The 11,556-nt window shown below is 57.0% G+C and overlaps 1 protein-coding gene across 1 annotated transcript in view; it reads left to right on the forward strand.

Moving 5' to 3' along the window:
- GALNT9 (UDP-N-acetyl-alpha-D-galactosamine:polypeptide N-acetylgalactosaminyltransferase 9 (GalNAc-T9)) overlaps window positions 1-8,699 on the forward strand; it is a 58,309-nt gene extending 49,610 nt beyond the window's left edge. The window contains exons 7-11 of the mRNA XM_006900974.1: window positions 3,946-4,131; window positions 5,675-5,812; window positions 7,292-7,387; window positions 7,814-7,981; window positions 8,551-8,699. Coding sequence (XP_006901036.1) covers window positions 3,946-4,131; window positions 5,675-5,812; window positions 7,292-7,387; window positions 7,814-7,981; window positions 8,551-8,697 — 735 coding nt within the window. The 3' untranslated portion in view covers window positions 8,698-8,699. The remainder of the gene's footprint in view (window positions 1-3,945; window positions 4,132-5,674; window positions 5,813-7,291; window positions 7,388-7,813; window positions 7,982-8,550) is intronic.
- The last annotated feature ends 2,857 nt before the right edge of the window (window positions 8,700-11,556 follow it).

An 11,556-nucleotide genomic window follows, 5' to 3' on the forward strand; every position in this document is an offset into this window, starting at 1 on the left:
GTACACAAAAGCCGGGGGATGTGGCCCTGTCCTCAAGTGGGTGCCCACAGTGTCAGAGAGGGTTACACAGAGCAGAGCCCTGGGACACAGTGGGAATACCCATAGCTGCAACCTGAAAGGTCGCTGGTTCAGACTCATTGGCAGCTCCCTAGGAGAAAAATTGATGATCTGCCTCTGTAAAGACGCATGGCATTGGAAACCCGGCGGGGTGGTCCTGCTCTGTCCTGCAGCTTCTCAGAATGGACCCCATGGCAATGCTTTACGGTAAAGTTAAAGCGCTCTAGTGGTGCGGTGTTAAAAGCACTCAGATGCTAACTCTAAGGTTGCAATTTGAACCCACCCGGAAGAAAGATGGGGCAGCTTTGGAAGCACTGAAGGCACCCCCGCTCCGTCCTTTACAGACTCAGGGAGGCAGAGCAGACACCACAGCAAAGGGTTTTGTGTTTGTTTTTAAAGATGCTGGTGAAGATTCTCACCACTGGGCCAACTGGCAGCATCAGTATGGATGGTGAAGAGATTGAAATAGTTAACAGTTTTAGTTTACTTGGCTCCACAGTCAACTCCCTTTGTAACAGCAGCCAGGAAATCAAGAGACGAATTGCATTGGGAAAGTCAGCTGGGAAGGACCTCTCAAGAGTAATGAAGAGCAATGATGTCAGGCTGGAGACTAAGGTGCGCCTGATCCGGGCTATAGTCTTTGCAATTACATGCTATGCATTGCAGAGTTGGACAGTGACTAGGGATGATAAAAGGAGAATTGATGCCTTTGAGCTGCGGTGCTAAAGAAGAGTGTTGAATATACCATGGACTGCTAGGAGAACAAACAGGTTTGTCCTGGAGAGGGTGAGGCCGGAATGCTCCTTGGAGGCAAGGATTCTGAAGCTTCGTCTGACATACTTTTGGCATGGTGGGACTAATCCTTGGAGAGGGACATGATGTTTGGGAGACGGGAGGGACGGCGCAGGAGAGGAAGACCTTCGATGAGTTGGATCGATTCTGTAAGTGGAGTGGTGGGAATGAGTGTGTCGGAGACAATGAGGTTGGCACAGGATAGAGCAGCATTTAGGGCTCTTATACATAGGGTCGCTATGAGTCACAAGTGACTCGACGGCACATAACAACAAACAATAAGTGGCATAGTCTGTGATGGGTCAAGCTGCTAATGGGGAAGTCAGCAGTTCAAATCCACCCGCCACTCTAAGGGAGAAAGATGGGCAGTCTCTCCTCTAAAGATTCCCAGCCTGGGAGGTCCTACGAGTGGACTTGGCAGTGGGAATGGAGAGAAGGGAAGGGGAGGCAGGGAGGGCCTGGTGTGTCCGGCAGAGGGTTCTGTGCCCTTTGGTAGAGGGCTGTCAGCAAACACCACTGTCCCTGGGGAAGGGGCTTGTTAAATTACAGATGCTAGGCCCCACCCTCAGGTACCTGGGTCAGGGGGTCCAGACAAGCTCCAGATGATGCCGCTGGTCTCCCACCTGCCCTCAGAGAACCACTCCTTGTTTGCCCAAGATGCCCAAGGACTCGGTGAGGCTAATGGAAGAACCAGAACATGAGAGCGTGTTCAGAATACCCCGCGGCTGCAGCTCTGAGCGCGGAAACACGGCGGCTTTGGCAACGCATGTGGATCAGGCTCAGGGAGCCCAGCAAGAGATGTTTTCTTGTCAAAAATTTATGACTTGAGCCCAGCTGAGCCCTGGGAAATGGGATTTGCCTTTCCGAAGCTAAATCCAGTCAAACGCCGCCTCTGGAGTGCGATGGCTCCTGCAGAGAGAGACGTGGATGGGACGAGAGGGAGGCCTCGGCCCGTGGCTGTGCGGGAGTGGGCCTTCCTCACGGAGTGGGCCTTCCTCACGGCCGCCGGGCCAGGCCAGGCACAGAGCCGGCCGTGAAGCTTTCCGTTAATCAGGCTCGGATGTGGGATCTCCAGCCGTGGCACTCTGCCCTCACCACAGTACAGAGGAAACCTGTTTGTTTGTTAAAACCTGCAGTCTAGATCTGGCCGCTGCCCACCCCTAGCTCCCACAATCACACCGAGCCTCCTCCCCTGTTCTCTACCGAGACCCCAGACCCTTCCTGGTTCTGCATCAGGATGCAGGCTGGCGGCGTTGGGCCACAGAGGGATGGACAACTAGTCTTCCCATCACTGACCTGTCCAGTCAGGGGCAGCCTCTCTGCTTTCCATCCACCACCCACTTCATGCAAGTCTTTCTGGAACTTTCTGGCACTCAGTTATTCTCTATCACTGGCACCCTAAACGTCACCTTTTGGCTACATGTTGGGCTGCACAGGACTGGGGCCGCCAGAGGCTTCAGCAGCTGAAGCGGCCTGTATGCCTGAGGCCCCGGGGAGCAGGAGCAGAGCCATGGGGGAGGCAAGCGGCATCTGCAGCTATGTGGAGTGGGGAGTTCTCAGCCTCAGCCAGGCTTGTCAGACCTCCAGGCCAGCTGCCAGGTCAGAGTAGACCCTGCACCGCTTGTGGAGAGGCTGCAGAAGATGCCTGGCAAAGGGCAGCCCAGGTGCCCGCTCAGCCCTGCTCAGGACACTGTCCTGTAGCTTCATGGCCACTCCAATGGCTCCAGTCTCCAGGGTCTCCCACCGGAAGAGAGAGGTCCCTGGAACCAGACACCCCGGCCCAGTGGTCCAGGCATCTCCTCCAGTTGAGAATTCACTTGCATTGTTTATCTAGATTTTATAGAGGGGTTAAACTGTTTCCCTTAAAGCCGTGGTGGGCGGGCGAAGCCTGCTAAATTCTCGCCTATGCATAAGCATCAATCTCCCAGGGAACACAGCGGGAAGTAATTCTGCCAGTCAGATAATATATTGGTTCCTCCTATCAAAATACGGGGGGGGGGGGATTTACAAGGTCATTAACTCTAACTCAGTGGAGAGGGACGCTCCTGGATGGCGCTGCTGTCTTGATCTGACTGCAGGGTGCAGCTCAGGACACCCCTGTGAGGACAGGCTGGGTTTGGAGGTGCTATCTCAGGATGCCCTGTGAGGACTGACTGCATGTGGGATCCTGCTTCAGGACACCCATGTGAGGGATGTCTCCATGTGGGGTGCTGTCTCAAGACACCCCTTTGAGAAATGTCTGGGCATGAGGTACTGACTCAGGACATCGCTGTAAAAACTAACAGGGCTTGGGGGTGCTCCCTCAGGACGCCCCTATGAGGACTGAGGGGAGTGTATGTGCCCTGTCTCAGGACAGCCCTGTGTGGAATGTCTGGGATGTGAGGGTGCTGCTCTTCCCATTTGGATGAGATTCGGGGAGAATAGGGAAGAATGAATGTTTCCAGACTAAGTGGAGATTTTGCTCATCCTCTTCATAATCCGTGACCTGGTGGAACTCTTAATGCACTCAGCCTGGCTCCCCTGAGCCCCCCACAGGGTCAAAGGCATCCCGAACCTGATTTCAATCCGCACAAACTGAGCTAGCAGTGGGTGCCTCTGCCCCGGTGGCTCTGAACGGGCGGAGCCGTGTCGAGGAACACGCTGCAGAGCTGGCTGCGGCTGCGTGTTTATTTGGGGTGGCTTGAAGCTGTGTTTGTACAGCAAATGCACTTTTTCCCTCTGATTGTAAGTTTATTTAGAGCAGTTTGGGTACTGTTTGCAGAGCAAACGAGATCTTTAAATGAGATGGTGGTGTTAGCGGGGAGGTGGGGCCATGAGAAGAGGCTGCTGACAGAGGGAGATTAACCCCTTCCGTCCTTTCACTCTGCACAGATGGGGCACCTTCTCCCCTGAACTGTGCCCGCAGTGGGCAGGGCCACCAGGCCCCCACACCGCTGCCAGCACAGGCCGCAGGGAAGGTGGAACCGGGGACCCTCCCCTGTCACTTATCCAGGGTTTCCAGAGACACTCCTCCTGTGCCCACTTCCTGGACAGTCAGGCGCCAGGTGACCCCTGGATGGCTGTCCCCCTGGGGTACCCAATGCCCTGTCCCTGCAGGTGTGGCAGTGTGGCGGCAGCATGGAGGTGCTGCCCTGCTCCCGGGTGGCCCACATCGAGCGCACCAAGAAGCCCTACAACAATGACATTGACTACTACGCCAAGCGCAATGCCCTGCGGGCCGCGGAAGTGTGGATGGACGACTTCAAGTCCCACGTGTACATGGCCTGGAACATCCCCATGACCGTGAGCCCCAGGGGAGGGGAAGTGAAAGGGGGCTGGGGAGCCAGAGGGACCCAGCCGGACCTCCCAAGTGGAGGTCAGGAGAGAGCTGCCATGGGCCAGGGTGGATGGATGAGGGTGGACGCTGCCTCCAGGGTCAGCCTCAGGCTCCTGACCTCAGAGTTCCTCCCAGGTTCAGGGCTGCCTCCCTGTTGGGTCACATGGTGATTTGGGTGCGCACCACAAGGTCCACGTCAGGGCCTTTGGCCTCTGTTCTCATGGGCTGGGGAGGGTCTCTAAGCACACGTGCAGGATGAAGTTCTTGGATGTCGGGGTCCATGGGACAAGCAAGACACCTGCTCCACGGGTAGGGCCTCCCTGTTGAGCTAACTGGTAGGTCAGTGGTTCAATTCAACCAGGTGCTCCGAGGGAGAGAGATGAGTTTTCTCCTCCCGTGAAGACTCTCAGAACCTGAAGGAGGGCTGCAGGGGGGGCTGGTGCAGTTTCTTTGTGGGTTTTTACATTTTTCTGTTTCGGTTGGTTGGCAAGGTCACTGTCCCACTGAACAGGACAATCAGGGACACAGAGCCAGCTTCCAAAGCCTGTGCTCTTCCCATCCCTGGACAACGTTGCCAGCAGCGTCCACTATCCTCCGTGTCCCGGAATGACCTCACCAACAGTGTCTACACATGCTCACAGCTGTGACCTGTCCCAGGAACAGGGAACGGGGAGGCCAGGCACCAGCACCCCAGAGTCCTCTCCCAGTGAGGTCGCACCGCCCACTGGGGGAGCTCCCCAAGATTACGCGTGCTGGTCACGTGGACCACCTGTGTGACTGACCTTCATTTCCAGCCCCTCCAGGGTCAACGCTGGTTCTGCCCCACCATGAATCCAGTCAGTGTAGACTGTCTGATGTTGCCCAAGGCACCGCCACAAATCCATTGTTGGTAACAACTGTCCAGTGTGGTCCAAGGCTCCACCATGAGTCCACTGTCAGTGTCTACCGTTGGTGTAGACTGTGACATGGCCCAAGTCCCTGTCATCAGTCCACTGCGGGTGTAGACTGCCTGCTGTGGCCCAGGGCTGCTCTAAAAATTAATTGTCCGGGCAGACTGTCCAGCATGGCCCGAGACCACACACACACAAATCCACTGTCAGTGCGGACACTCTGGCATGGCCCACGGCCTCACCATGAATCCTGTTGTTGACATGGCCAATCTAGGGTGGCCTGAGGCCCCAGTAAAACAGGAACAGGCTTCCCGGTCTGGCTGTTCCAAGGTCCTGGCCCAGGCTCCCAGGAACTGGGTAAGGCAGGCCCTCTGTTTAGACTGCAGGGGGCCTGACCATCTGGCCTGCTGACCTTTCACTGTGTTCATGGCCGTGACCTTCTGTCTGTCTGAGGCTAGTCTCCCAAGTGACAGACAGATGGAGGAGCCGGGGTCTCAGTCTGGAAGAGCTTTTCCTGGACTTTCCAGGGCCCGGGGATGCAGCACCCATTGTGAACAGACGCCTGGGGTGTGGACTCTGCCCGTCATGTGCCACTCACACCCCTCTTGTGGCCTTGCAGAACCCCGGTGTGGACTTCGGGGACGTGTCCGAGAGGCTGGCCTTGCGTCAGAGGCTGAAGTGCAGGAGTTTCAAGTGGTACCTGGAGAACGTATACCCCGAGATGAGGACCTACAACAACACCCTCACGTACGGAGAGGTACCGCTCTGCCCGGCGGCACCTGCTTGGGTCAGGCAGGCTGGTCAGGCAGGCTATGCACCTCAGGCCCATCCCCTGTCCCAACACCCTGGGGGACATGAGGAACTAGGCTGGAAGTGGCTTAGATGACTGTGTTTGGTCCTGTGGGACAGCAATGACATCTCGGTTAGCCAGGCTAGATGACGCCTTAGCTAAAGCACAGATGCTAAGCTGAAATTTGCCTCAGGATCACTAGAGACCAGAAGGGGATTCTGTTAAGGGTTACAGATTGAGGTGCTGCCCTGGGCAGTCTCGTCTCCAGGGGCCTGTATCTCTCCAATGACAAAGGTGGCATGGTGCCAGGGTCTGGTCCTCCAAGGCTAACCTAGCAACTATTACATAACAGCAACTTAGCCAGACGAACTGAATTGAGCCTCAGCAAGCCAGGTCATAGCCAAATGCAGCCTTGCAGAAACCTGCCCCTCTAGACCAGGGATTCAGAATGAGCTACCCTGACAGGCAGGGGCCAGGACATGCATCAGTTATTCTCATGAGCCCAGGGGCCTGGGAGTCGGGTCGGGCTGGTCCTGGCCAGCTAGCACTGGCTCCCTCACTCTCTGCCGATGGGCTGTCACTAGGATGTCACCGTTGAGGGGTGGCACTGTTCCAAGCCAGGGGCAGAAGCCACAAGGTGCCCAGAGGCTAGGAGCTGGCATATTGCACTGTTATTTCTGCATTTCTGGCCAAAGGCATGCAGACTCTGAGGCCAGGGCACGGCCTGCACTTGTGTGTGAGTGTGTATGTGTATTTGTTTGTGTGCAAGCATGTATGTATGTGTAGTGCATGTGTTTGTGTGTGCAAGGGGCACAGAGACAGGGAGCCCCTTCCTCTAGCTAACAGTGTGAACAGTGAACAGGCCTGAGTGACCATCGAGTTCTGTCTGCATCCTCCCCACGGGGCCTCCCTCTGAAGGACACCTCCCAGCAGCACCCTGCACAGTGCCCACATCCCGTCCCAGCTCAGGGAACTTGCCAGCAGCCCCCTGGACAGAGCCCCCCCCTCCCATCTAGCACCCTGAGGGACCCTGCCAGCAGTACCCTGAAGTCCCCTCCCCACCACCTTCCTGAGGTCCTGCTTCTGCCTCACCATGTCCCCATCACCAGGTGACCTAGGGGCTGGAGTGGCTGGTGCCAAGCCCCCTCTAGACAGCCTGCTCTAGACAGCCCGTCTCTGCCCCAACACGCCCTCACTTTCCTGGGAGGTGGGGGCTGTCCCAACCTGTCTGTACTTCAGTCTGGGAAGGACCCCTTCTGCCCTAGCCTGACCCTCATAGACAGCATTGGTTGAATTTTGTTCCTGAAGAGGACCTCCAGATATCAGGGGTCAACTGGCCTCAGAGAAGGCCCCTCTGCTCCTAGTGGGAGGAGGGGAGGGTCATGTCACCCAGCTTCACCTTAGTCCACTGGGTGACCTGAACTTTTCTGGGGCCTCTGGTTGTAGGTGAGAAACAGCAAGGCCAGCGGCTACTGCTTGGACCAGGGGGCTGAAGACGATGACCATGCCATCCTGTACCCCTGTCATGGGATGTCCTCCCAGGTGGGAACACCCACAACTTGTGCTCCTGTTAGTGGGTAACAGGGGTGGGCACCCCAACTCCCCAGCCTGATGCCCCCCACCAGTTGCTAGAAATCCTGGGATGATACCACAAGGGCCTGAATTCAAGGCCCAAGTGGACTCCTCACCCCAGAGGGCAACATAATCTGGTAGACCAAGAGTAAAGTCTGCAGTATCCAGGAAGCCTGGGTCTCAGGAGGCTCTGGGCCAACCACTGAGCCTCCAAAGCCTTGATCTTCTCATCCATAAAATGGGTTCAATGGGGCATTTGGGGGCCCACGGTGGTATAAAGATTGGGATGTGGTGCCCCAGGCAGCAGCCTATGTGAAGAACGGCAGATTAGGGGGTTGTGGCTGGGGTCTCCATGGAGCCCCTGATCAGGCCCCTCACATCCCACCCTCCCCATAGCTGGTGCGTTACAGCGCCGAGGGCCTCCTGCAGCTGGGCCCGCTGGGCTCCACCGCCTTCCTGCCTGACTCCAAGTGTCTGGTGGACGACGGCAAGGGCCGCACACCCACCCTCAAGAAGTGTGAGGACGTGGCCAGGCCCACCCAGCGGCTGTGGGACTTCACACAGGTCAGTGGGTAGGGCCTGGCCTGCACCCCCACATCCCCCTCCCAGCCCGCACCCTGCTCAGCCTCTGCCCCCTCCCCCCTCCCTGGCTCTTTCTCTACCTCCATCGCCCTCTCTTCCTCACACTGTCTGCCTCTCTGTCTCTCTCTCCTGTCTCTTGTTCTGTCTTTTCTTTCATTTCCCCTTTCTCTCACCCTCTCTCCTGTCTGTCCCGTCTTTCGTCTGTTTATCCTTCCCCCTCATTCTCTTGCTTTGGTTTTCTCTGTCTTCTCTCTTTCCCGCCAACACACTCCCAGTTTTCTGCCTCTCATTCTCTCTCCTGCTCTATCTCTGCCTTCTCTGTTTCTGTTTCTCCTCTTCCCTACTCTCTCTCTCTCCACCCTCCTTTGCTCTGTTCTCTCTCTCTCCCCCACCCACACGTCAGGGAGCTAGGTGGGCACCTTGGGAGAAGCCCCTCTCTGGTTCTGGGGAATAAGATGGAGATGGGTGGGGAAGAGTGGGCCTGGTCTTCAGTGACAGCCAGCATGGGGTCTTGGAAGTCATAAGGCCAGAGCTCACCTGTCCCCCTGCAGGGCGGCCCCATCGTCAGCCGGGACACAGGCCGGTGCCTGGAGGTGGAGATGGCCAAGGATGCCCACTTTGGGCTGCGGCTGGTGATGCAGCGGTGCTCAGGACAGAAATGGGCCATCAGGAACTGGGTCAAACATGGGCGTCACTGACCGCTAGCTGCCCTCTGCTCAACCAGACTCCGGCCCCAGCGGCCACAGGGGACAGAGTGGCCAGGCCTGTCTGGTCCTTGGCCCGTCTGGTCCTCGGCACAGGATGTGTCATCACGCCCAGCCAGTGCCCTGGAAGCCGGACATCTCCTCCGGCCAGAACCACGTGCCTTTTCCATGGTGTCTCCTGCCCGGCTGCCGGGACAGACCGCTCTGCACGTACGAGCCCCTGTACATACCGCCCCAAAGAAGCAAGCCGCCCACCGCCCACGAGAGGAGCCCCCTCATCTCCTCACAGGCCTGAGGCCCCTCAGCCCGGCCCTGGCTCAGACACTCACAGGATGACTCGGGTCAGGCAGGGCAAGAGCACAGCCAGAGTCTGGCCTGCAGTCTGGAGAGAAGATGAGAGGTGGACAGCCTGGGGACAGCCAGACCAGGCGCTGACCTCCCGCCTCTCAGAGACCAAATAAAAATGGCTGAAACCCACAGACACTCACGTCTTCTCCATAGGAGTCTGAGATGTCAGGTGGGGACCCTGCTTTCCCGTATCACCCAGGAACTCGGGCCCTGGCTAGCTCGATTCCCAGCCATGCACTGAATAGGGTCAGCAAACTGCCCATGGCCATCACTTGTTTGTGTAAATAAAGTTTTATTGACACTCAGCCACACCCATTTGCTTGTGGGTGGCAGGAGATAGAAGTGGGAATGGAGCCCCTGTCCCCTCCCCGTGTGGCCCACAGAACCAGAAAGGCCCCTTCCTCTGGAGGCCTGGGTGGTGCAAATTTCCCACCTAGAGAACCTAGGAAGAAAGGCCTGGTGATCCGAAAGGTCGCAGTTGTGGAAACCCTCGGAGCACAGCTCTGCTCTGACACCCAGGGTCGTCCTGAGTCAGGATGTGACGACAAGGGTTTGTTTGGCAATTAATGAGAGTTTGCTGGACCTGCTGCCAGGTGTGTCCTTGCCCATGGTCCCTGTGGCCACTGTGGGTGTCCATGTCCTGGTATGTGAGAAGGAAACAGGCACCCTCTTCCTGAGGCTGCCCTCATCACGGCAGCTCACAGACCACACTCAGCTGTAAGGAGTGGGAAAGGACCTCGCTGTGCAGCTGAGGTCCAACTGAAACTCCCCTGTGATAGAAGGGAGACGTGGACACTGGACATCAAGTGATTTCCGCTACAGGCTATAGTTACACCTCTCCCGGGACATGTGGGCGGGAGGCCCGCAGGTCCTGTTCCCCACATTCTCCTTCCTTGGCCTCCTGTGTCCTTGTGACCATCCCCACCCATGCCCAACATTGTCCCCCAGTAACCTGGCTGCTCTCCCAGCCTCCTCTGCCCTTGTGACCACCCCTTCCTGTCCCTGACATTGTCCCCTGAGACCCCAGCTGATCTCCCAGCCTCCTCTCTCCTCTGCTCCAAGCACTTTCTCCTCACCCTCACGTCCCCTCAGCACCACCATGAAGGCCTTCCAGCGCAGGTAGTAATGGTCAATCAGCCTAGAGTACTTAGGGGAGGGGGCTTCCAGGCCATGTGTTCACAGTAGCCAGCCACTGTCTGTGGTGCTAGGACACTGTCTGGAGCGGGAGCTGCTGGCTATGGTGCTGAGCACCGCAGAGGGGAACTGTCCATGGTGCTGATCCCACCCACCTTGCTGGCTGAGCACACACACCTGGGGCTTTTGGGAGAAGGACGGCGCCGCATGTTTGAAGTGAAAGCATACTGCAAGACACGGGGAGAGTACACTGGCCTTTGAGTCACCTCCCCCGCCCCCGTTCCTATTATAGCCAACAGGTTGCTGACTTCACCCCTGCCAGAAAGTGGACACTCCTGCCAGTGGATGCATTCTGTCTTAGCTGCCGGGGGACCCAGAATAGTCCTCCACCTGCATAGAAATAGAGGACATACAGACAATCAGTTCCTGCAAGCTAAGCCAGCTGCCTTACACTACATGGAACCCACAGGCCTCCCAGACACTGATCAGGCCTTTCTCAGGCAGAAAGTGGGAAGCTGAGGGCTGGGTTTCTGGTCTCAAGCCTCAAAGTGGTGGTCTGTAGGCCCACACCAACTCCATGGTCACTGCAGCAGCTGCCCACCTCGAGAGAGGCCAAGGAGCAGGGGTACTTCTGAAAATAGGGTAGCCACTAACCCCAGCATGTCTCTCTGGGGCTAGTGCTGGCCAGAAGTACCAGTAATCTTAGCCCCTGAGGGATGTGGTGATCATTCTATGCTCTTAGCCTGGAGAAGAGACCCAGACATGCTGCCTCAGCTTGGACATGTCCAATCTGGGGGCAAGATACATGCTGGGTTTTTAGGGTTTTAGACCTATATGATGAATGTCTTTAGAATTCACACGGGGAATATGCTGTAATCCCCTCCTCTGCCTGCAGGGGACGCAGCAGGTCCATGCTGTATGTCCCCTCATCCTGGAGTACTCCACCAAGGAGGCCCTCTCCTCACCTCCTTCCTGTGGGGTCCTGTCACTACAAGAGCTCTTCAGAGTCCCAGGGTCTTCTCCATTCTCAGTAGGGAAACCCAGCAGCTCCCAAGTCACCCTCTTTCTATTCCAGGCCTTCTCAGAGCATGATGGAGGCAAAGGATGAGGAAGGGAGGCAGGTTCTCAAACCTCAGTCTCTGGCCACAGCCTGGCCCCACTCCCCAGGACTGCAGATGCTTCTGGGGTGAGGCCCTGCTACGGGGAGGACATCCATTAGCATGGAAAGTGTGTTGCCTTAAACTAGGAGCTATCACAGGCTCCAACTCCGGGTTCTCTACTCTGTTACAATTGGTTAGACAAATTGACAGTGGGAGTCTGCCGGCTGAGACTCACCAGGGCCTCGCAGCAAACTTGACACCTGGAAAATTA

The sequence above is a fragment of the Elephantulus edwardii genome, unplaced genomic scaffold, assembly GCF_000299155.1.
Source record: "Elephantulus edwardii isolate Elephantulus edwardi_28Jun2011 unplaced genomic scaffold, EleEdw1.0 scaffold00304, whole genome shotgun sequence".
Taxonomy (NCBI): Eukaryota; Metazoa; Chordata; class Mammalia; order Macroscelidea; family Macroscelididae; genus Elephantulus; species Elephantulus edwardii.